The 26,837-nt window shown below is 37.2% G+C and overlaps 2 protein-coding genes across 3 annotated transcripts in view; one reads left to right on the top strand and one right to left on the bottom strand.

Moving 5' to 3' along the window:
• The window catches only part of LOC128860575 (uncharacterized), a 41,995-nt gene that overhangs the window by 10,068 nt on the left and 5,090 nt on the right, over positions 1-26,837 (top strand). The window lies entirely within an intron of this gene.
• On the bottom strand, positions 2,570-17,863 carry LOC128860574 (venom protease). The gene is made up of 2 exons (XM_054098170.1): positions 16,679-17,863; positions 2,570-3,555 (listed from the first exon to the last, which is right to left on the bottom strand). Exons 1-2 carry the CDS (start codon positions 17,149-17,151, stop codon positions 2,784-2,786), a joined length of 1,245 nt encoding a protein of 414 aa, XP_053954145.1. The 5' UTR covers positions 17,152-17,863; the 3' UTR covers positions 2,570-2,783.

The raw sequence follows: 26,837 nt of genomic DNA, 5'->3' as shown, positions 1-26,837 counted from the left end.
CTTTTCACGCATGCATTTTTAAGGTTTAGAAAAAGATGGAAATCTCTACGGGTGAAAACGGTGGATCCCAACAATTCATGGATTTTAGCCATTGTAAAAATGCTCTTGTGACTCGTTGCTTTGTCCTGTTAAAAAAGAAATGTTTTCTTTTGCAATCTGGGTATTTTTTCTCGAAGTGTTTTCTGCAGCTAATCTAAAAAGTTTTAATAATATTCAAAATTTATTGTTTTAACAGTTTGCAAGTAATTTGAAAAAAAATTCCTTTCGCATCTCAAAAACTTGATGCTAACACCTTCTTGGCCGATTTCTGGATACAAACTCGTTTCGGAGCCGAAGATTCGCATCACTCTTTAGTTTATTGTTTAGACCCAAGTCTCATCCATAGTGATGAATCGACGCACAAAATCCGCTTTGTCTTTTCGAAAATGTTGCTGAGAAATCCGCAGTCAAATGTGTTTTGTTCCATTGTTAGCGAATGCGACACCCATTGCGCACACAGCTTTCTGAAACCAAACACTTCAGTCAAAATATTGCTTGCTCTGTCCAATGAGATGTCTAGGGCTTCTACTATATCTCTTTCAGTCATTTGACGATTTTTCAATATGATTTCCTGTATTATTTCTACAATTTCTGGCCTTCTTCCTGTTTTTGGATGTCTTCGACGTCTTGATCGTCTTCAAGGCTTGTTCAAATTCTGCAGCTCATTTCTCTACTGTACTAATTGATGGTGATACACATTCCTTATACACATTCAACATTTGTTTATAAATTTGCTATGCTTTTAAACCGTCTAAAAATAGTAAGTCAATCATTGCACGATAGTTTTTTTTCAAATGAAGAAAATACTGTGACATGTTTAATTTAAATTAATTTGGCTTAAATTATTTAAGGCTCAGAATAATGTTTATCTGCTATCCTTAATGTTAATCGATTATTTGCATGCTTTTCGGAACAAATTGTAGGAATTTTTTCTACTAATAATATGTCTTCTTTTGTGTCACTGTGCTCTCGTGCGACTGTAGAATGAGTTTACGTACCAGCATCTGCAATTTCACACAACTAATTTAGTTAATGCACTGCAAATTGTTGTTTTTATTGCTATTATTTCCATGCATGCATATTTGCCTAGAAATGCTCTAATAAATGATAAGAATAAATAAAAAAAAAATCGGCGATTTTTCTAAATTGTCATCGCACTCAATTTTTGCAAATCCCCTGCAAACTGCTCAGTCGGTCATCCATCTAACTAGTTATTATCCATGTTTAGATACTTTTTTTGTATATTATTTATATGGACCTCATTCGTCATACAATTCTAGCACATGCTAATATAAAGGGTGGTTCACCTAGTGATTAAAATTTAGAATTCGACTATAAATAATTTAATGCGTGTTTTTATTGGAAACTGTAAACTCTGTCGTTGAATATAAATCACAATTTCATTCGAATGATTTTCACGGCTCTCGTTACAGTTTTTACTTTTCTGTCAGCCCAATTTTTCGGTATATTCTCGGGAATTTCGACACTCATCACTTATATATTGGAGTTAAATCACAGTTTTTAGGCAGCTACATATTTAGCATCACTTTTTCAGTAGACGACTCGAATTTCGAAAACAGTGCGCGAAAGATCGAATGCAAGCTGCATTGTGGGCACGTCTATTCCATTCTCTTTAATTTGAATGAACTGAATATCGATAAACATAGCGCAAAATCGTGCAGCATAGACTGTGAAGGCAACTCAATTTCCAAGATAACAAAAAAAAATGAAGGTTGCGCGACCAAAACCCGGACCAAACAGCAACTCGTTGTAGATGCAAGATGATGTGCGGAGGACTCAACTTCTAAATACGACAATTCCTATTGTTAACATAGCCACCGAGAGAAAAATGAGCTTCAACTGAAAATATCATTTTTCTATAAAAATGCTTATCTTCAACCCAGCGATCTGTGGTCCATTTGTAAAAGCGAACAGCTCAATTTCAGTTAAACTTCTGACGCACCACGGATGTTATTTTAGCTGTCAAGGTAAAAAAAATCTATAGTTCAAATTATAAATGCTAGACTAACCACCCTGTACGTACATATTGCGCCCACTTAACAGCTGGCTTTGAATTTTTTTGGTTTTTACGTCACCAGCGGCATGAGAAGATATTTATTATATATGTATATGCATGTATGTATGTATGTACATATATAAAATGCATTAAAAATGCTAAATTCAAACAAATCAAATAAAAGAAGGTTAAAAAAAAACAAAGCCATAAAGAAAATACCTTTAACACCAAAAAACCAATAACAAAAAAAAATTGCTGAAAAAACATTCGAAATGTATAATAGTTGCTGTTTCTTTGCATGCCACAGCTAATTATTGCCGCGTCTATCTTTCACCGTAATCAGCAGTGATGATTTGGGAAAGTGATTACCCAGTAGGAAAAATTCGCTACAATTAACCATTAAAATTATTCAAGCGTATCAGCAAGCGATTTCCGCATTGCATCTTCATGTTTTCACACACCTCTAACATATATTTTATTACCCATTACTCCATTGTAATTTACTTTCACTATTCATTTATTTAATTTAATCCTGCACATTTCATATAAAAAATACAAAATTTTTTTAATTATTTAATTACCAAATAAGCCACTAAAATATAAACGCGCCCTCATTTGGTTTGAACAAACCAGCAAAACTTACACAATTATGTTTACGTACTTCGAAACCCCCTACTTTAACAAAGAAATAAATCCGTTAAAATGCAAATGGTTCACGCCATACACCTCAATCGTTCTCATCGCAGAAGCACCCGTCTTTCGAATTCTCCATTATCCAATCCAAATATTTTGTTACGCGCGTGTACACACCCGGATAGTTGGGTCTGGCGCAACCATTGCCCCACGACACAATGCCGATCTGTTCGAAACGTTTATCATCTGGCCGCATGCGTACTAACGGCCCACCTGAATCGCCTTGGCAAGAGTCGCGTACACCCACGCCCGGATAGCCGGCGCACATCATATTCTTGGTGATCATCTTTTGTGTGTAGTTGGTTTGTGCTACACAATGTTCATTATCCAACACGGGCACTTCTACCTCTTGCAGCAGACACGATGGTTTGCCATCCTCCTTCAGCGTGCCCCAACCGGTAGCTATACCTTTGGTACCGATGAATAGATCGTGGCGCTCAAAGGCACGTGGTAAACAAATTGGCCGGATGAAGCTTGTAATGGGCACGCGATCGTTGAGGCGCAGCAAAGCGATGTCGTTATCGAAATTGGAGAAGCTGAATTTTTGACTGAATGCGCGTAACACGAAACGGGTTTCGGGACGCTCCTTGTCATTGCAACGGTCGTGCTCGCCAAATGTCACTTTTATCATAAACCACATGAAACCTTTGACGCAATGCGCAGCGGTGAGTACATAACGATCGTTGATCAGTGTGCCACCACAGTAGAAACGATTGAAGTAGCTGAGACGCGCCATCCAAGGGTATTCGCTAACGCCAGCCGTCTGACCGCCAACAATGCGGGACTCATCATTGCGCTCACCGCATCTGAAAAGAGAGAGCGATTACAAAACTGAGTACACATTGTAGAAAATATATAGATTTGAATTATGAAGGAACACAAACTGAAAGCATTTGAGAAATGGATATTGAGGGTAAGCAGCGCCAATCAACATGGGAAGGGATCTGCCATTCCAGATCATTGATATCTGAAGTCGGATAGATAAACTGTTCGCATTATTATTGGAGATCTTACCATTTTGTTGTGGTTGTAGCAGCATAAACCTTCGCTATACATAAACGAGGAATGTCGTGAGGTGGTACCGGCAACGTAGAACGGACGGCCGCGTTCTCACTCAAAACCGATCGTTCAGAGCTAGTGTTTTTTAATATACACCTACTATAAATAAACTCAATAAGGACTCATTAAATAAACTTATATATGAGGCTTTTTAACCCTAGACACCGAACGTCGAATCGATGAAGATTAAGTGTCTAGGGTTAAAACCCGATCATGTAGATACGCATGATGGATGCCGAGAATACTCAAACTCTCTTCAGAAGAAATAGCGCATCGAGTGCTACAGGGTTCGGCAATCGAAGTGCAACTAACTTCAGACTGCTCGTGTAGCTGATACACGGGTATAAGATGTCTGTTAGTTGGCTAAATGACAGTCCAGAGTATTGTTTACAAGCGCGCGACAGCATTTTGCCGAGAGTCAACGCGAAGAAAAAAATCAGTAATGGATTTTAAAAGTAATACTGGAAAATCACAACCAGCAATTGTTTGTGAGCTCGAGCACCTTAAAGTAAATACAGTTTTTATTTATGTACTCGTTACAATGATACTGGTAGCATCGCGAAACGTCATGGATGGGGTCATCAAAATGCTGCAACGTCTCGTGAAATGGTTCAAAAAGTGAAGAAGTGACTTGAGCGAAGTCCTCGACGAAGTGGCAATCAAATGGCGAAAGAACTTAAAATATCTGAGCGCTGCATACTGAAAAATGGTGTCAAAGTCAAGCCCTACAAGATCCAAAAGGCGGATGATCTCACACCAAAGTAGCAACAAGTCAGACTTTAGAGAGCGAACATTGTGTTTTCTGAAAAATTTTTCAATTTGAGCAATTCGTAAACGCCCAAAACGATAGGGTTTATTTCGCCAACCGTTCATACGAGAATTTGAGTCATCGATTGGCCACCAGGCGGCAGCACCCCCCACACGTAATGGTTTGGGCCACTGTAACCGCAGATGGTCGCTCTCCAATCGCGAAAGGTGGTGATATCGGTCAAAAGTAAATTGATTTTTAACTTTGTATTATTTTCACACACTTTTTACTTTGAATAAAAGTAATTTTTCCAAACTAAGTTTATGGCCTTTTTAATTGGTTACACTTCGAGTGCCGGGCCGAGTCCCAGCTGTAAAATTCAAAATATCATCTGGAATTTGTTAACAAATAAATTGTCAAGCCATCAGCGTATAATAGAAACTGGGCATATGAAAAGTGAGAACATATGTCATTAACGAACAATACGAAAAGGAGCGGACCTAGAATACTGCCTTGACATGGACTGAAGGGTTCAGATGACACGCCGTCAATAGAGAGAACATATAATCTATGTTATTGCTTAAGTAGTAGAATTAGTATCAAAACTATCAACAATTCGCAAGCGAATGACGGCTTTGGATCAGAGAGGCTAACATATGAAAAATTTTCCTGAAAGAACTCAATAATCAGTGCTTATAGCATCAAATTTCAGAAGTATGATAGCTACAACAAAGAAAAAGTTGTTTCTAATAGCGGGCGACCCTCAAACCATTTTTTGAATATTTTGCGTTCAAGACTAGCAATTTTGCTTTATCTGTTTCAATAGCGTATTTGATTCAGCCGAAGAATAAGAATGATGTAATGATGGTTTTGTGCAGAGTTTGCACTTTATTACACCCACATTTTTCTAAAAATTCTGCTTAAAAACTGCGAAATTTTGGTAAAAATCTGTTGATTTTTTTTTAATTTGCACAAAGTTTTATGGTTATATGGTTTTTATAGCAGAATTGTTTATATTTTCATAAAAACTGAAAACTAATAAATCGTCAAAACTTGAAAATAATTCCCTGTGCGTTTTTATTTAACGCACTGTAGATGTATGTCACAAATTATGACCAGCTGAGTACGGCGCGCATTTGGCCATCTCAGATCAACAAAGACAAGAGTTCAGAGTTGTTGTATTTATTTTTTGAGTAGTGGCTGCTCAGAAAGATAGCAACTGGTTATTCAATGCGTATTTTTATTATTGAGAAGTTAAAGGTAAAAAAAAAGTATTAAAAGGGTCAAAAGTAAATCACACAACTTAAAGCTTAAGAATGAAAATAAAACTATTTATAAGCTACTGGTTTTCTTTTTTTTTCTTTTGAAAGCCAAGCAGCTGTAGCTGCACAAACGCCGATATGAGATCGCGTCAAACCTGTTTCGAAAAAAATTTCAAACTCGTTAACTTGTTATTAATTTATGCAGCGAAGAAGTATAAGAATTGCAGACCAACCAGCCAGCGAAGTGAAGGCAAATAAAGTTCCGAATAAGAAAAGTAGTTGTATAGCTGAAAATTGGCTACGCTAATGGGCGTTAATCCCAGAAAACGCGTAGTACCATTGTAATCATAAGCAGTTAACAACAATAAAAACGCGCACAAGCTACAAACACTCACGATGCCAGTAAAGACTTCCCCGCTCATACAGTGCTACTACTTCTATGTGAGAATAATTAATTTTACAAACATCTTAACTACTTGAAATTCACTTTCTGCCCATGCTGAAAAATCTCTCCAGCATCTTTTTGCAATTAGCAAGCATATGTATGTATGTATGTATAGATAACACTCACATACACTTGTACATATGTACACTTGTAGGTAATTGCTTTAAAATTATGTTAATAGGCTATGAAGATACAACAGCACGCGTCGATGGCGGCTTTTAGCCCCTGGCGAACTTTAGCGCCGACTACACACTTGAGTGCGTGGTTGAATGGATTTGCGGACATAAATGTGACAATTGTCGTTTTGATATGCACAGAACATAACTTGCCACTTAATTGTATAACAAGTATTTGTTGGTAATTATTTCATTATCTCTGCGCTCTTTCATAGAAAATTTAAGGGAAAAGAAATTTCATTGCTTCAGATTTATAGTTTAGAGAAATTTTTAATTTACTGCTAGTTAGGCTTACAGTAACATGAACAATGTCGCTCGTGAGTCATCCAAACTCTTGAATAATTCATTGACAACAATCGGCAATGGTACCTGTGGAGGTATTCTGAAGCAAACTCTGTCTTATTTGTAGAAAAATATCAAATTATATCAAAATCTCACATGATATTTGTGAGACCTCTACGAGTATATGGGGTTCGAATACTATTAAACTCGTTAAGGGGTTAGTGGTAGTCAGAGGCCCGAAAAAATTATGATTTTCATAGTTTTTGTTTTGGTAGTCAATTGCTTTATTTTATAAAAATAAAAACTTAGCATTAGTACAGAATATTTCGACTTGACTCTAGCAAACTTTAAAAAATAATTAATAATTGCAAAAGTTATCGCTGTTTGTGTGGAGCCCTTGGAGATTCATTTAAAATCAATCGGACAAGAGAAATTAGTTTTATTAATACAATAGATAATTTTGTGCCTGATCGAGGCTTTTTTTCAAAATTAACAATATGGCGGCCTCAGGAAATATTTTTCAGATTTTCTTTAAAAAATAATTAATAATTGCAAAAGTTATCGCTGTTTGTGTGGAGCCCTTGGAGATTCATTTAAAATCAATCGGACAAGAGAAATTAGTTTTATTAATACAATAGATAATCTTGTGCCTTATCGAGGCTTTTTTTCAAAATTAACAATATGGCGGCCTTAGGAAATATTTTTCAGATTTTCCAGAAAAAAGCCGAAAATTAATTGTTAAAAAAAAAATCGAAATTAAAAAAATTCGATCAGGCATGAGTTTTTATGTTATTGAAAAGCAGTATACATTTTATTGAAATCTACCAAGCGGGTTTTAAGTTACAGTGATCACCAGTTCAAAAAGTATAGTTTTGAGAAAAACGCATTTAAAGTTTTGTTATCGATTCCGGAGCGCCCGATCGTCCTTTGTTAATAAGTCGAAAAGTATTTGTCGAATTTACTTCAAATCTTCACACAATATTTTCAAGATATTATAAATACTTTAAGAAAATGCAAACAAAAACAATTTTTTGAAAAGTCTGCCCTTAAATCGAATTTACAGGATTTGTTTGGCTTGGAGTCCTTTGTGTATGTAGATAGCAACAATTTTTCGATAGATGGCGCTGGAGTCAAGATATGGGGGCCGTTTAAAAAGTTCGTTCAAAAATAAAAACTACTCAATTTTTTCGCGTAAACCTTTTTTTTATTTCGTATTCTCATTTTAAGCTTATACACTTCGCTCCAACGCAGTTCTACTTATAGTTTGTTGATCCCTTCCAAATAGTACGTTTTGTCCAAGTTTGAAAATAGCGATTCGTTTCTGCAATCACCTCCTCGTTTGAATAAAATCGTTTTTCCGCCAGCCGTTTCTTTAAATTGGCGGAGAAATAGTAAACCAAGGGATCCGAGGGATCAAGTTTGTAGAATAGGGGGATGTGAGTTGGAACCTTTTTTCCATTGATTTTGTGACCCCAACTGCTGAGGCGTGAGCTGCTGGGTTGTTGTGATGGAAAAGGAAAATCACTCGACTTCCTCGATTCCAAGAAACGCCAACTACAAAGAAATAAACCGATCTGGTAGAAATTTGGTCTGTATTTTTCCAAGAGATGCTTCTAACTAAACATAGCCACGCATCGATCAGAAGTGCCGCATCTCTGACTTTGAACGGATTTTCCAAACGAGCCCCGTATCTCAAAAAAATATATATATTTATTGGTATCTATTTTTTATGTAAACAAAAATATTTTTGTTCAACAATTAGCCGATATATGTTTTTGGTGTCGCCATATTATATTTCTAAAAAAAGTTTTCTTTGCCAATTCGTCTATCAGGACTTAGCATTACTTACTGTTACTCGATCACTTTATACGAATTTAACTGTAACTTCAATAGAAAATATCTCGGAAATAAATAAAATTTGTTTGCATGTAAAAATATATTAAGAAGGAGAAGAGGTGTATGTTATGTATGTAAGTATTCTTCTCCGAATCTGGCGTTCGCGAGATTGTTTATGTAATATGTCTGCTCACACATAACGTGCGGTGTTTTACCTACATTAGGTGAGTGGCATTCTAATTTGTTAGAAGTCGAAAAATGGAAATACGCCGAATGAATATTAATAAATTACGTGAGTAGTAGCTTGAAGTTTAAATCAAATGTCTTCTTAACTTTAAAATTTTTTTGTGGAGGCATCATTATGCAAAATTTCGTATCGTATTACCAATTTATGTATGTGCACTCAAGCAACGTGTTTCCGATACCACTTAAACCCAGATGCACTAAAGTCACTTGGCCACATGAATGCTGGTTAGATCCCAAATGTTAATGAACTGACTTTTGGGCAATAATTTTTGAGACGTGTTTTTTATCGATTTTTTATGGGACGTAAATTTGAGAAAATTAAGTTTATTGCAATCTAACTGACACCATGTTGGTGTGAAACCCAGCATAATTTAGAAAGGTGAAGGGAGATATTTATTGGAGGGTTAACACACTTTTGAAACAGGATACCTATGTACAGTTATGGCCAATGCAGTGTTAGTCAACATGTGAATAGAGTGTACTTTTACAGAGTTGCGAAGTGAAAGTATAATTACATGAGAAAGTCTTCAGGCTATTTGAGTCTGACTATGATGGTTGAAATTCTCTTTCCAAGACGTTAAATCGTTCCTTCACTTTGATAGTTGGGCTGCAGTTATTTGTTTTTCGTTCAGAAGAATTTCTGTCCAAGCATAAGAAGAAGTACAAAATTTTGGCGCTTAACATGCAAGGAGTTCATAATTAGCAAGAAAATAAGAGCAGAAAATGGAGATGAATGGGCCTCACATTAAGCAAGCCACCTGACAGCACAACGGGAGTGGCGCTCGAATGGAACCGAAAAAGAAACAGAAGTCACGGTCGTCACTGGGGCACGTGGGACACTACAAAAATAACTGGTCGGAACTGGGTCAGATGCAAAAGCCTTGTAGTCGCCCTATGCTCTAAAAGGGAGTGAAACTAGAAAGAATAAAGAAGCGAAATTTAAGAAAAAATTGTTTCAAATGATTTTCAATAATTCTTTATTGTCTTATTAATCGCTCAAATGAGTTTCACGCAGGCGCTAGGGCGCTGTTTCTTTCTCATGCTAATTGGTGCCAATAAGAAACCACAATGCCTTTTCTTTTTTTCTTCACTTGGCTTATACAGCTCATTGCTCCATTTCCTTGATATTCGCCATAACATTGAAAAGGTCCATAATTTTTTTACAGAATATTTCGCTTGAATACCCCAACGCTCAAGTTTCTGCACTATACAAACGCATGGATGCGACGAGTGACTTTCAAGTATTGTTTTCTTCTAATCGTGAGACGTCTTTCCTGCTCAGTTGCCTACTTAGCACAAAGTAGTACTTGCTGGTAAAAGAAGATCTCCGTTCGATTTTGAGATTGATATTATTGACTGTGGGCGCGTCGCAGCTGGGTTGGTGTGTTACTACTATTCGAAAGTGCACAGGTTCGAAACTCCGGCATTAAACACCAAACGATAGGAAAAGTTCTTTCGGTCGCTCCTCATAAAAACCATCTGCGATTCGGAGGCGGCATAAAACTGTAGCCCCTCCATTTGTGCAAAACAAGAGACGCAAGCCACAATTAGGGTGGAGAGCTCGACAAAACATACAAAAAGGGTATATATTGTTAACCGTGGGAGAGCTGGCTTCTAAATTACTGATTTTTCCTTACTACCTAAATATATAACTATCCGCAGTGGGATGGGTAAGGAATCGCGAATACGTTGACTATTTATTTGTTAACTTCATTTGCGTCTAAACTCTCACCACTTTGCTCCTTCATCAAGCTTTGCGAAGATGGAAGTAACGGTGCGTTTGTAGAGGCCGATGTTGAGGAGCGTACTCAACATATACAATTTCATGTTAAAAGAGGTATTGTAATATACGTGAGGAGTAATCATCTTTGCAATGAAAAGCAATGTAACGAAATGTGCTAACCGATAGACAAAGGCCGGTTAATATTGTTGGATAATAGCATAAAAGCTTGGTAAATTGTATAGTAGTTCTGATGTTACTCAGTTTTCAGAACTTAGCACAATAGTTTCTACCCAGACATTTCAGTTGCTTCATCCTACACTATTCTAGGCTAACATTTAAGCCACATATCGGGTATACAGTTGAGAAACGGAAAAAGTAGTAGCGGCGCTATCTTTTCGATTTATGGTGAACTCGAAAGGGCACAGACAACAACATAGGCTGCTGTTCGCAAGCGTGGTAAGGAGTGTTCTTCTGTACGGTGCACATACCTGACGTTCCGAACTACTTCACAAGAAGAAGCCGCGCTTGTAATATCAGGGCTTTGCCTAATAGACATTTTAGCAAGGGAGATGGCCGAGTCCTCAAAAAGTACATAAGGTGAAGGAGAGTTGTTGAATTGGAATGGCTGAATTGGTATAATAGTTCGCCGAACGGACGATGGACCTTTCGCTTGATTCCTTCCGTACAAAGCTGGTTAGACAGACGACATGGGTATGGATTTGCACCTTAATTACTAATATTAAGAGGACACGGTTGCTTCAAACTTTTTTAACATAAATGGAAGACGACCCATACCGCACCTACTTCTTGCTTTTTTGCCTGTCCGCAGTTTGAAACCGAAAGGGTTGACTTGAGAAGTATGGTAGGCTAAATCCTGGTTAACATTAAGCTTGAGTCAAAACAAAACTGGTCCACTGTTTATCATGTAGCAAAGAAAGTTGAGTTGTGTGGAACGTCGCCGCAAATTTTCATCGAAAGGTAATAGGGCGCTCCCCTTCCGCGAAGTAATACAGTAGTGGTCCCACGGGCAAAGGGAAACGGTGCAGGGGTCGGTTTTTAGTGAGGTGACCCGAAACGCGAGTCACACAATTCGGCTTTCAATGCTTTGAGCCACCTATGGCACAAAAAAAAGAACACCTTAAGCTATTCTAGTGAGGCGATTAAGCACATGGAAGTAAAAAATCGCTAGTTCTTTCGTGAGACCATTTACGCAGTCAAAACAAAAGATGTCCAAGAAACGAACCTCTTTTTTCCAAGTATGCTGATGCAAGAAATCACTGGCACTAGTTTTATGAAAGCAATGAGTTTTTTTCATATACTTAAAACTTCATCAATTGAGTGGCCTACAACAATGAGTAACATTTTTACTACCTACCCTAATGTTGCACTGTTTAACAGCCACCTCCCTAACAATAAATTAGTTCTCTCATCCACTACGGCATTCAAAGGATAAATAGAGTTAAATAAAAAGTCATAGCCAGTAATATAATACGCAAACAATGCAATATAAATGACAATGCACAAATACAAAAATACAAAACCATCAAAGTCAATTGCTTACGCAATACTCCACTGGATTGACAGATTCATAGATCGAAGCAAATACGCGCACTGCAGTCGATTGTGGCTAAAGCAATTGAAGCCAGAAGACGCAGCGTCAGCCGAAGCAAAGAACAACAAAGAATGTAGTTTGCACGTACGTACACATACAAAAGAGTATTGTTGTTTATTTTTATTGTTGTGGCATAAATAAGCTTACGACATGCATACGTTGCAAGTAACATTTATGTCGTGTTGTCAATAAAAGAAAATATAGTACAGCCTGAAGACACCCAACTAGCGACTTGCAACATGAAGCATGTCCACATCTCTGAGTGCCACTTACGCAACATTGCACAACGTACTCGTAATGCATCCCGCAGCAATCCTACAACACCACCAAACTTATTTGCTTTCTCGATTGTCATTCTGAGGCAATAGTGTGCGATTTTTCCTCAGAAACGTGGACAAGTAGGAAGTGGAAATGTAGCTCAGGATGGCAAACGTGAGTTGGAAAAATTAGTTTTTATCTTAACACTTGTTGTGTACAATACATAAATTGCTCTTTTAACTGACAAACAAAACAAGGTAAACATGAGATGCACCTGCGGTGAGGCAAAACTGTAAAAAAACCATAAAGAATTTCAGGAAGTAAATTTGTAGAAAAAATTTGTTAGCTAATGTGGCTAAGTGCTGTGCATTCTTTATGTGTGTACACATGTTATAAAATTTAAGTCAACCATATGTACATATATGGACATGGCCGAGAAAATGGCACTCCAATCAACAAAGAAAAAATTTCAAAAATGCCAGTAGATGAACTCAAAGGTATCTGTTTAAAGTCTTACTGGTCACTTTTAGCAGATGTAATGCAAGGTGGTACGTGAATACCATTCCAGAGTGCGTAGGTTCGAATATCCGGGCAGGCAATGGCAAACCTCCAAGGGTATTTATGTCTGTCATGAAAATGCTCCTGATAAATAACCATTTGACGTCCGGGGTCGGCTCAAAAACTGTAAGCCCCTCCATTTATAATAAATAATAATTTAATAAAATTAACAATTGAGTTTTTGAATAACTTTTTTGCTAAATAAAAAATTAGATTTTAAGTGATGAAATCTTTATTTTCATCCTTAAGGGCCTGCCTCAGTACAGTAACTGTCTAGTTTACAAATGCCCGATAGGGTACCGGCCGCCGTTGCCGAATAGGTTTGTGCGTGACTACAATGCGGTTGCCTCAAATTTGAAATCCCTAGTAGGCATAAAACATGAAATGAAAGCAACAATTTTTTTTTTCTATCGGTCGCACCTTAGTAGGCAATGGTAAACCTCTGAGCGTATTTCCGCCAAGGATGATAAATTACCGGGTTTGGCAAAAGAATGATAGAAACAGATGGCGCACATCAGAGAGTGCGTGACGTCGCATGGAAATGCGACCAAGATGCGAACAAGAATGCAAGAAGAAGAACAAAGCATACAAACAACACACGAATAAATTGCACACTCGTCCAATCAATCGTTGTTGAGATGGCAACGAAGCACTATGAGCGAAGACTGTGTCGATTTTTTCGTATATCACCAACACAATATCAGTTTTTTCGTAAACAAAACGATGTTATGTTCCCGGTGATGACAGCCAATCAGCTGATTCTTTAAAAACCGCTGAGAGCCGGTTAATGGTCTGATCTTGCCCACACCTTCAGAATTCTTTTCACCATGTAGTTCCGCTATAAAAAAGCATTTGTCGTTTAGAGGCGACATAAAACTGTAGATCTTTTCATTTGTAGGAAAACATCAAGAAGTACACTTTAAATTGGGCGAGGAGTTCAGTTAAACAGCAAACAAAGGATCAAGGCGCTAATAATATGTAGATATACAAGTATAATAGTTAAAAAATTCGGCTATCGGGTCCTCAATACTAAATAATGACCATAGCACAGCAGAAACCCGTCATCTCTCGAACCCATTGGACGACACAACCATTATTTTTGATGCAGCTTCATCGAGAAGTGCTTTTGTTTACTTCGTAATTCACACATATACGATTTGTCGCTAACAAATAGCGAGGCTGACGCAGCTACAGGTCTCTTTTGCGAAAATTTTGAATTCTCATAAAATCATTTTAGATACAAATGTTATAAAACTCCACCAGTATAACAAATGGATATCCTCGTTATTACTATTCTCAAAAATATGTTATCCTACTATAGTCGTTAACAGACCTCTTGCAACGTTAACTTCGGCATTCCTTACCCTAAGAAATTATTCTTAATTAAATCGTAGCTGAGGACGCTTATAAGATCAGTAGCAACATATGGCTGCGAAGCATTGGAACTGACATCTAACATAAAGAACTACCTTCTTCGGTTTAAGCGTAAATTCCAAAGAAGGATATTCGGACCGGTAAGAGAAATTGATAGATCTTATAGAATAAGATACTACGATGAGATTGAAAAGCTGATATCAAGTTAAAACATTGTGGGTTTCGTTAAACCTCAGCGGCTGAGATGGTGTGGACATCTACTCAGGATGGACGAATGTGAAGGAAGCACTGGCTCATCCAGAGCTGTAATTGCTATGATGACGATGGTGATGAAGTCGTAGTGTGTAGTGCCTTTTCAGACGGTAAATGTTATTTGGCTCTCGATTTAAATGATATATGGAAAGTTACCGAGAAGTTCCCCTATATAATTATTATTATTAAGTAATTTCTGTTTAATTTGTCAGTGTCCGGTTATGACACCAAATACCTGTCCAAATGGAAGGTCGGTTGAGATTGATGAGGGTTGTTTTCAATCATTCTAGGTTATTTCTAACCATTTCCGACCAGTTATGTTATCAAACATCCTCTAGTGTTGTCAACGAAGAGAAAATGAACTTATTCTCCACCTGGCCAAAGTCAACGAAGCCAGGTTCATGGACACTTCATGAGACACAGTGGACCGTTTTTTGTTAGGTTTTTGATTTAACTAAGCCAACTTAATAATATACAACTAAGCCAGAACTTTTTCAGATAATCTTGGTTCAGGTTATCAGGTTTTGAATTTAACTAAGATTTTAGATTTTAGAAAGACATTTTCATGGCAACTTAGAAAGGCTTGGTAAAGCTCGTTTTTGGCAGGCTTTCGATTAACTAAACCAACCTAAGCTACTTTAGGTAGTTCTGATGGACCTCATTTGCATCAGGTTTTCGCTCTAACTAAGGCGACGGACTCATTCCTCCACCTTGTAGTCAAACAGTCGGCAGTCCAAACGCTTCCCAATCTTAAAGAAGGTAATCTTATAGAGCATGTACGAATTTTGGGTTCAATCCTGAACTCTCCGTGCCTAACGGTGTGTGACAAGAAGGAAAGAAAACTATAATTCTCCAAGAATTTCAAGCTGCTCATCAATGATAGCTCAGCTTGGAGAAATAATGAAATAGGTATATTTAAAACGTAGAGCACAGGTGGGGCTGGATTGTCGGGCCACACTTCAAGCAGGCAATTGCAATGGGAAAAAGGAATTCCATTTTTCAGGCGGAGGTCCACGCCTGAGAGCTAGGTGCCAGGGAATGTCTTCGTAAAGGCATGCGTGGTGTTAATATCAAGCAGCCCTAAAATCGCTAGATAGCTTTTCATTTTAATCAAGATTGGATTGGGGACAAAGGAAATAAAATTGCGGACGCTTTAGAGAAAAGGGTGCAAACACTCCCTTCATTGGCGGGGTAAACAACAGAAAGATTCAGACATTTGTTTTACGTGAGCGGGAACAATGAGGCCTAATAAAGTATTGGAGAGCCCACACGGGTATGCGGCAATCGAAAAGACTAATTGATCCAGAACGTATACTGGTGGAGGCAATGCTTGATCTTAGCAGAAAAGACACAAAGCTCTACAATGAACTACTAACAGGACATTGGAAACTCAATTGCCACATGAAAAAAATTTGTGTGGCAGAAAATGATTCTTGTAGACTTTGTAAAGAGGCACCTAGGCATTGCATGCTCGTACGCCTGATAGATGGAAATCAGTTGAAATTCGTTAGCGTGTCGTTTTATAAATGTGATGAGAATTTATTCTTGCTTATATTAATCGATTTCCAAATAATTAAAAAAGTTTAATTAACAGACAACATTAAGAGATTGAGCCGAAGTACGGCTTCCTTTGGAGAAATAAGTGGAATGTGTTTAGTTGATAAATAAATAATTATATGTTTGCATTAGTAAATGAGGTAATATATTGGCGTTGGCACTCGTAACAGTTATATTGCGTGAGCACCAGTTTTGTGCCCACAGAGATGACAAAGACGAAGTGGCTGATGTCGGTGCTGATGATAATGATAAGCTGATGGTGACGATGATGCTAAAATATGAAACCCCAGGGGAAAACTGCAATCGCACACAGCTGCAGACTTCCTGCAAGCCAACACGCAGCACCGAAGAAGAGCACGACTTGCCACTTTAATGGGGCGCAGATAAATAAGTGTTGGCATGTTGTTGGGCTGCCTGTTGATTTACGGCTACTTACATATATGCTTATAAATATTATGCAATAGTGTATGTAAACATGTGTGTATAAGTGGTTCTATATGAGTATGAGTGGTTGCACATATGCGTGCATGTTTGTATGTACCTGCAATTGCACGTTGTCGTCGTTGTGTCGTGCGCTATCGCCGCTGACGCCTGTGCGTTGTTGCGATTAAAGATGCCAAACCAATTTCTGATGGGATTGAGTTTGCTGCTGGGAAGTATGACAGGTTTGACAACGTCCACACGTTGTTGTCGCTGCTGCTTTTGTTCGTGTTGTTCGTGCTGTTGCTTCTGATGAGCTGCCGATGCTGACACATGAACTTTTTTTGCTGGCTGCTGCAAGTGCTGGGTGTAGGCATGATATTTTCCGGGAATTACGATCGATGAGATGACAGTGGGCGCACTCGCTGTTGCAACATCATTGAATGTAGTTGGTTTTGCCTTTTTTACTGCTATTGTCGCCGCTGCTGTTGCTGGCTTTGATATGGTTGCTGTTGCTGTTGTGACGTTCAACAGTATGCAGGAAATTATTATTAGAATAAATTGCAACTGACGTAAGTGGAACATTTTTAGCATTTTGCTATGTGCAACGTGCCCATGCGAAACTGCTGCACCAACACACAGATACACGTATGCAGCGGCACGGAAAGATATTTATTAATGATTATGCAATTAGAAGTGTTTAGTTACGTTTAAATGCACTAAATGTGAGTGGTGGGTTGTTGTTGTGTATTGTTTTTGTTCTTTTTGTTTTTGTAGTAGCTCTGCTTGGTACTCTCTTTTTTTATAGTATTGTTGGAATTTTACTTGTTTGGTTTTTGATTTTCTTTTTGTTGCCGTTGCCGTTGCTGTTGTGACTTAATTAGAAGTTTCAGGTTCAGGTTGTTTTTATTGTTATTCTATTTTTTTTTTTGTAATCACAACGGTGCTCTTGACATGTGCTGCTGTTCGCCTTTTGATGAGTGCCACTAATTGTGACAAGACATGCGATTAACCGTTGATTTGGATGCGCTTCACGGCACTGTATTAAGTGGATATTTTCCAGCTGGCTGCAAGAATTTGCTTACATACAAACATACATGTGCATACAGTTGTTGTTTTTTTTTTTAGTTTGAGTTGCTTTATGCAATATGAAGTTTAACTGTATTCAAATTTTTTACTTAAGAAAAGTCCAAAGCTGGAAAATAAAACCTTTATGCAATTTTGCATTTACTGTATTAACGCTTTCAGATCCATGGCTAAATAAGTTTTTTTTTATGAGCCTAAAATATAATTAGACTCCTAATTTGGTCTGCCATATGCCTTCAGAATTTTCGAGGACTATTATTGTAAAATTTACGCGTTTTATAAAAGCTTTTTAAATAAAAATATATAATGACTTAAATTTTATAAATTAATTTAAATTTATAATATTTTTTTTTTATTTATAAATTTTTTTTTAAATATCTCAACATGCTTGCATGTCTCATTTTTACAAAGAATACGAATAAGATAACCATAAGAATGTCAAAAAATTTTAAATAGGGACTTTTAATGGTCGAATTCAAGTAAATGGTTTTCCAATAACAAGTGTTATTTTGAGTAGCTCGCTATTTCGGTAGATGTCACTTTTGAAGCTGTCATTTTTTGATAATTGACAAATAGAAACTACGCCATTAATAAAAATGGAACGATACACGCTTAAACAACGCACTGAGAATATTAAAATTCACTATGAAAATGGTGAAAATTTGTCAGAGACGGTTCGTGAAATTCGAACATTTTTGGGTCATCGTGTAGCACTTGACCGACCGCAATACAGAAATTGGTGAAAAAAGTCGAGCTTTTGCTTGTCCCAAGATGTGAAGTGATGTGAAGAATAAAAGCCGTGCACGTCGCTCAGGAACAGCCGAAAACATTGTTGCTCTAGCCGAAAGTGTTCAAGAAAACCCAAGTTTGACCATTCCTCGTCGTTCTTTGGAATTAGGTATTCCACATACGTCATTACAACGTGTTTTGCATAAAGATTTGGGTCTTAAGGTTTATAAAGTCCAGTTAATACAAGAACTCAAGCCGGCCGATTATCATCAACGTCGTGTCTTTGCTGATTGGGTCGTTGAAATGCATGACAATGATTCGGAATTCCATCCAAAAATCATCTTGAGTGATCAGGCCCATTTCCACTTCGGTAGCTTCGTCAACAAGCAAAATTGTCGGATCTGGGACTCAGAAAATCCAAGAATTATTGTTGGAAAGCCTCTCTACCTCAACGTGGTACTATTTGGTGCGGTTTATGGTCCGGCGGAGTCATTGGACCTTACTTTCTCGAAAATGTAACTGGAGCAACAGTTACGGTGAATGGATTGCGCTATCGAGAGATGAATAACGATTTTTTATGGCCGGAATTCGATGGTATTGATCTGGACAACATTTTTTTCAACAAGACAGCGCTACGTGCCACACAAGCAACGAACCTATTGATCTTTTACGGGAATAACACCTCTTATTGGAAAACCCTTTATTTGCAAATAAGGAGAAAAAAGCTTTGCATACAAATGAGTCTATAAGAAACTAAGCCAATATGCACATACCAGGGTCAATTTTTTCTTTTTTAAATCCCAGAACCATTTTGATGCTATTTTTTCCGCAGGGTGTTTCTTTTCTAGTTCATTCGGTTTGTTAATAAATTTTCTAACATCGTTTTGCAATGCTAATTTCTCTAATTTTTTAATATTAGTACTAATTTTTAAGTTGTATATGTTTCATTTATATTTTATTATTATTTTTAGTGCTATTGGAAGCAATATTTGTTCACCCTAAATATTTTTAACTAATAATAGAATGGGATTCTTTATTGAGCTTAAACTTAATTTAAGGAAAGTTCTATTGAGTTTAAAATCTGTTGACGTTTGATTGACCGAGTGTGTAACTATCTTTCATTAGCACCAGCGAATTTCGTCTATGAAGCGTTAAATGGTAGAAAAAAACAAAGACAGCCATCGAAGGTAAATTTCTGTTATGAAAAAGGCTCTCATAAAAACCATTTGCTATTCAGAGACGATATGGAGAAAATATTGGCTAAACAGTAAGCGTAAAGGATGTTCTACCTAAATGAATCTATTGCTATCCTGTTTTATCTTATCTTTTTTTATTTTGTCTTATCTCACCTTATCCTATTCTAATGTATCAAGCGGGTCATGTGCTCATCCAGTGCTAAGTGGGAGGCGGCTCGAGCGTTTACTGGAAAATGCTAGGACTTGAATTCATTGAATGGGAGCGCAAGGTCAGTTACATTTGCACAGTTGCAAATGCGACATGGAGATGAACTGACAGACTCTTGAGTCAATCATTCACAAAATGATCAGAGAGAATACAAGACGATAGTTCGTAAATACTGCGCAAACGTCCACAAGAGAGGGACCTGGACGCAGGTACCTGGTTGTGTCAATAGACATAAATGCTGCTCCACCTTGATGAAATGCTTACAGCTGGCTCAGGGTAGAAATCAGCCGAGGAGGAGGAGCGGTATAGTGTTATTGAGAGCGTGCCCCATGTACCCCTAGTAATTAGGGATTTTATACTATTTTATATAAGTTCTAACTTCTACAACGAAAACCATGTAACTTGAAGCTCCACATGAAAATTGAATAAATCACAAGAAATACATACAAGTTTTCAACTTTATTAAAAAAAATTTAGAAAAATTCTCAGCATACATTTGATAGCCCATTCTTTTTCGCTGAAGTGCAGAGCATTTTCTTCTGTACAAAACACTGCTGAACAGGTGCTTTATATGGAAGAAAACTTTCAACTTTAATAAAGAATTGTTTGAATGCATTTCTGGCGTCAGAGAATGAAAAAAAAAATAGCACATTGAAATCGAAAAACTCAATCGCATTATTAATTTCGTACAATTAATTCTAAAATATCAAAAATTGAGCTCCCGCGCTTGGGATATAAAATAAAAAATTGTTTAAAAAAACTAAAAAACACGCTTTTATTGCCAATCGAACTAAAAAGTATAAAATAAATTTTAATGACAAAGAGACCTATAATGAAGTAATAGCACTTGAACGATCAGTCATAGTCAACTACCTCAGAACAGAATTATAACAAAAATTAAGATACAAATAGAATAATTCAAATTAGAGTTAAAAGCGTGGGATGCTTGATATAGTAAATATTACAATCATTCTATTGGCAACTACCTATGTACAGAGGGTTATGAAAGTGAAGCAAAATGCATCCCACGCTTTTAACTCTAATTTGAATTATTCTATTTGTATCTTAATTTTTGTTACAATTCTGTTCTGAGGTAGTTGACTATGACTGATCGTTCAAGTGCTATTACTTCATTATAGGTCTCTTTGTCATTAAAATTTCTTTTATACTTTTTAGTTCGATTGGCAATAAAAGCGTGTTTTTTAGTTTTTTTAAACTATTTTTTATTTTCTACTTTTTAGTTCGATTAGCAAAAAAGCGTGTTTTTTAGTTTTTTTTTTAAACTATTTTTTATTATGAATGAAAATTATTGTTATCATTGCAGTCAGTGAATTAACCCTTTATAAGGCAGAAGGATTCAGAGTAATAAAATAACTTGCGCTTACATTTTTGGCATGTTTTTATTTATATAACAAAAATAAACTTAAAAGAAAAACACTAATTATTTCGGAAGTTTTGGAAAAATAGGTGGTAAAAATATTCCCACTGCCCGTCAACAGAGCCACATGCAAGCTGAATTTGAGACATTATTTTCTATGAAATTGTGCAAAACAATGCGTGATGCAAAGAGGGACATTACACTTGCTGCATTTTATTTTGCTACGCTTATCTTTGACCTTTGTGCTGCACAATTTACAGCGTCGGTAAGTTTCCAACTCTGCTGGCATATGGTCACCTACGTTTACAAACCGCAGTTCTTCAGGTACAGCATTTACAGTTTTTTGATATACCTCTGGGCATGCTATGCGTGATTTCTTGCAGATATAGGTAGGCAAGCTTGATCTTCTTTTTCTGCTGCTATAGCCACTAATCTGGCAACAGCCACCCGAAATTCTAAGTTGGTAAGCTGTTCTACTCTCGACGTTAGGGAATATAAAATGGTTTGTCAAACTTGCGTCCACCAAGAAGTAGAATATCCGCAACCACCAGCGTTTACTTCTCCTTCCGACAGCATACGTCCCCTTCACTTGGTCAAAACGGTCGACACCGCCCATTCTTTTGGTGTATTCTTTCACAACCATAGGACAACTTACAGCTTCCCTGGTGCCATTTTTTTGCGTTATTTGTACAGTTGTTACTTCCACTTTAGGATGAAATGCAGTTGTCAACAATAAAACCTCTTTAGTATCTTGCCACACAGTAAATGCTACATCTTGTTTAGTTCCCCACTTGAATTAACCTTTTTTCAACTTTAGGCTTTGGTTTCTGCCGTTTCTTTTTGTGTTATTTTTTATTATGTTAGGTAAAATTGCTCCATTTCTTCTTACTGTTCCAGTGGCATAAATATTTTTTTCATACAAGTACTGCATGAGAGAAAAATCGCAAAAAAAGTTATCGAATGTAACATGAGACTTGAAATCTTCTTGTGCTAATTTACTTGACAATTTCTTTACGACATTAGCCCCTAGACCCTCTTCTGTTCCTTGTCCTGTTTTACCTGTATAAATTTCATAGTTATACAAGTACCCTGTGCTACTATCACAACAACACCACACTTTGTAGCCCCTTTTTATGGGCTTTAGCGGCATGTACTGCTTCAAACTGGACCTTCCTTTGAATAGTATCATTGGAATTGAATTCATTGCTTTGAAATGATTGACTAAGTAAAGATATAAGAGAACGAATTTTATACAATTTATAAAAACTTACATCTTCTCTACTTGGTTGTTGACTATTATCGTTCAAATGCAAAGTCTCTAAAATTTTCTTGAAGCGTTTTACTGGCATAACTTCAGCTATTTCATTCACACGAAATCCAGGATCCGATGACCAATATAAATCGATATATGGAAGAAAATGATAACCCGTTATAATGAGAACGCCTAAAAAAGCACTAATTTCCTGTGTGTCAAACGGCTCCCGATTTTTTATATTTTGCTGCTCCGCATACAAGTTTGTCTGAGTAACAATCAAATCGAAGACTTCATCACTAAAAAACTTTTTGAAATGCGCTACTGGACGTGCTCTCCTATTCAATAAATACCGAGGTTTTATTGTCACCTTATCAAATTCATCAGGATCTGGCCTGGATGTCCAGAAAACCTTCCCCCATGACTCAACTTCACATTCAGATTCATCAGTCAATTCTTGTTCTAAGGATGATGATGACTGTACTATCAAAGGCTCTTCTGGCTGCGAATTATCTAATTGTGAACATAGTGCTATTGTAGATGTACCTGACTCGGAACAACTGTTAGGTGTAGAATTCAAATGAGTAGGAGAATTTTGTAAAAGGTCACTTGAATCATCAGGTGCTTGAAGTAACCGTTGTATTGTATTCACGTTGAACTCTTCTGCCTCATCAAACTCAAATCCGTCTTCTGAGCCATCATCGGGCATGTCCAACATCTGCTCAATATCATTTTCATTCAAATAGCGCGGCATTTTTCATGAAAATCTGAGAAAAGAAGGAACTAGTTCAACAAATGTACATAACACGCCACGGGCAGCGGGAATATTTTTCCCACCGAGTAAAAAGTCTTCTCACATCAAAATACGATAGTAACTTGTAAGGTATAGCAAACAACTTGTAGAATAAACATAAATACATAATAAAAAAACAGTTTCTTACATCCTTTCAAATAAAAATTATGAAGATTCACGGAGTAACAAATTTTCTTTCAAAATTACCGCAATTTTTGACAGCTAGTGGCGCCAAGAAAAAATATGTCACACAAACGTCATTTTTTTATTTTTATAATAATAAACCAGACCTTCTTAGTTGCCCTTGCAACAAATTAGGACTCCTTTGATAGCTTACATAAAAAGATAAACAAAGTTTTTGTTGGTGGTAAATATATCGCCTCTGCCTTAAAAAGGGTTAATGATTCGATATATTCGTGTTATATTTAATTCCTTTCTTATCGACTGTGAGTCTAAAGCTATGCAGTTATCGGCCGTGATAAAGAAGTAATCGGGATGAAGAACTTATTTCGTGGAGGGAGCCTGAGAAACGGCTACCCTACCCCATTGGCCAGTTTTTTTTTCGATTTTCGTGGTGTAGTGCACTATGAATTCTTTCCCCCTGGCCAAACTATTAATAAGGAATATTATTTGAGCGTTATACGTCGTTTACGTGAAGCAATTCATCTAAAAAGACCAGAATTATGGGCCAACAACTCTTGGTTTTCGCATCACGATAATGCACCGTCTCACACTGCACTTGTTCTTCGTGACCATTTCGCCAAAAATTCCACGCATATCGTTCCGCAACCACCGTATTCGCCTGATTTGGCTCCGTGTGACTTCTGGCTATTCCCAAAACTCAAGAGACCATTCCGGGGAACGCGTTTCGAGTCGATTGAAAAGATAAAAGCTGAATCAAAGAAGGTGCTGATGGCTATACCGGAAATGGACTATTTGGCATGTTTCGGGGATTGGAAAAATCGTTGGCATAAGTGTATTTCATTGAGAGGGGATTGTTTTGAAGGGGATGAAATTGATTTACAAGAATAAATAAAGATTTTTTACCACCAATTTCACCTTACTTTTTGCCCACAGGTAAAAAAAGAAAATATTAATCCTGGCAATCCTAATAAGGATAATGGAAAACTTTTATCAAATTATTGCATTGTCATCGGTCCTTGATAGGTGTGCAAAATTTCAAGTCGATCAGATTTTTAGAAGCCAGTGAAAATTAACCTCAAAGATTCCGTTACATACATACATACATACATACATACACAACCCGACCTAATAAAAGTGTGTTAAAAATGGTTTGAAAGGCCAACCTTCGCATGCATTTCAGGCTTTAAAAAATGTCTCATGAAAACCACCCACGTTCGATGGTTGCATAAAAAGGTAAAGTCACTTTATTTGTAGGGAGAAAAAGAGATCGAGACGTACAATACAAACCACAGAGAAAGCTCTTGTGCTTATAAATATCAAATATCTTGCTGAACCTGAAATCTCTTCATGTGATTTATGACCAATTTTAAACGAATTCTCCTACTTTACTGCTCTGTACAACTTCACGTTTACTTTTCGCTATAAGCTACGGCTCGTTAGCACATAAACTAATACAACTATTAAAAATGCCTTTGCCACCAGACAGTACCATTTAAATACTGAGTTACTCGACGAGTGTCATAAATCACGCGTTGCACTCACAAACAAATCAAACAGCAGACTGACGATACAGCCCTAATTCATGTAAATGATGCTTAACGTATTTTCCGCACTAAAAATGTTTTAAGCACCAAAAAGTAGCATTTATATTAACCTAATTTCAAAAATATAGAAAAAAGTAGCGTCTAATGTGTCTTCAATTTAGGCAGATTTAGGGCAGATACACCAAAGAGATAAAATTTAATAAATAATAATAATATTGTTGTTGTAGCTGAATAGTCAGCTAGTTTTTTGTGTTGTTTTTGTTTTGGAAGTTGGAAAACTTTCTGTTATGCTTTCATACACTTTTTGGCCGTTTTAAAACATGTTCTAATAACGTCATCTATTATTTATGCATTGAAAAATACTCCAAAATCAAACACAGTTGTGTGTATTGATACTTTGGCAATCACGCACACTTCGATAAACGGCTCCCGTTGCGCGTATTTTAAATTTTTAATTATTTGTCGTAACAAATCACCTTTTTATTTTAATCACGTCTTTTTAAAATCACATTCGAAGCCACTTTAAGCCACTGCGCGTTTGCTTAAGCTGAATTCACTTGTTGTTGCCTTTTTTTGTGTTAACTTTAGTTTCTGCTTTAAATTTTCTTTTTTTTTAGTTTCAACTGCTATCACCGGCACAACATTTCACGCGAAAGTCTTAAAAGATACTGAATGTGGGGTTTGGTGTTCGTTACGCCGTGGCCGTGGCATTGCCAAAGTCGGTTCCAATGCTTCTGCCGCTGTTGCTGATGTTGGCAATGGCGTTGGCGATGGTGATGGCGCTGTTGGCGTCGATTCCCGCACGCATTGTTTTGTAATTGATCTTCAAACGCTGCAGAAAACGGCAAGCGCACTACGTTGACAACTCAAAATAAACAAACAACGTTTGGAAGTGTGTGTGTGTCTGTCTCCAACTAGCTAGCTAATCAACTACCCTGTCAGCCCACAACGCACTGCTCCCTGCATCGCACACCTCTCAAAGAAACTCTGCACTTGTTACACGAATGATTAGTTGCTTTGGCCGTGGCTTTGAATTTTGGCCTCGCCTTCATCTTCGTCTTTATCAACATCATCATTAGCATCTCCATCATGAGCTTGATTACGAATATCATTAGCTTCAACGACTTCGTGGTTCTTCGGAAAGCCAGCTTCTTGTTGCGTCTGCTTAGATATTCATATGTATTTCCTTCAGCAGCAGCCAGAACATTTTACACATGCGCACAATTTCAAGCGCTTGAAGAAAGTCTTTGAATTGTGCGCTCTTTTTCTGTTCTGTGTTCTTTCCATTGCCAAAGCGTTTATTTAGTTACTTTGTTAGTCATGCAGTCCGGATGTTTAGTTAGTCGGTCAGCCACATCTCTCAGTCAAGTTTACTTGGTTAGCGGCTTGTTTGGTTTGTTATTGCTGCTGATTGCGGCCTTTCATGGTGGCAACTAACTCCTTTTTCTTTTTATTTGCTCTTATTCTTCTTGTGTTCTACAGGCCCTGCAAATGTGTGCACGCCCACATCTACGAGCGCTTTTGTATTTGTAACATTGTCGTATTAGTGTCCAGATTGAGTGGCTGGCACGGCACACGCGGCCAGTTTATGCTAATACGTTTTACGCTCGGCTGACGTTAGTCAAGCTGACAAAATAAGAATCGAATACACTGAGGAAAATGTGCGGTGTTTAACTGTGTAACTTTAAACTTCAGCTGTTAATTAATAGAAAGTAGCCACTGTTTTGTCATCACATGAACGCAGAAACGTAATAGAAAATATGCAGCGCGGTCAGGATCAATCTTATCAGCCTCCCTATGGAAACCGATATGGAAAGGATAAAACTCATTAGGTTCCCTACACAAACCGGTTTTCCAATCTTCTCTACGAATACGAAAGAGCCGATCCATACATTTCTATACTAATTGGATCAATTTAATGCTTGGGAGCTGTGTTCTCATTTTGTTTTT

Source organism: Anastrepha ludens, chromosome 4, assembly GCF_028408465.1.
Source record: "Anastrepha ludens isolate Willacy chromosome 4, idAnaLude1.1, whole genome shotgun sequence".
Lineage (NCBI taxonomy): Eukaryota > Metazoa > Arthropoda > Insecta > Diptera > Tephritidae > Anastrepha > Anastrepha ludens.
The sequence above is the reverse complement of the archived record's forward strand: the minus strand, read 5'-3'. Positions and strand labels throughout refer to the sequence as shown.

Excerpts from the sequence above, each read along its gene's own strand:
- LOC128860574 (XM_054098170.1), bottom strand. The coding sequence starts at position 17,151 with ATGCTAAAAATGTTCCACTTACGTCAGTTGCAATTTATTCTAATAATA. Across the intron at positions 3,556-16,678 it reads ACGACAACGTGCAATTGCAG|ATGCGGTGAGCGCAATGATG; the intron begins GTACATACAAAC and ends CTCTCTTTTCAG.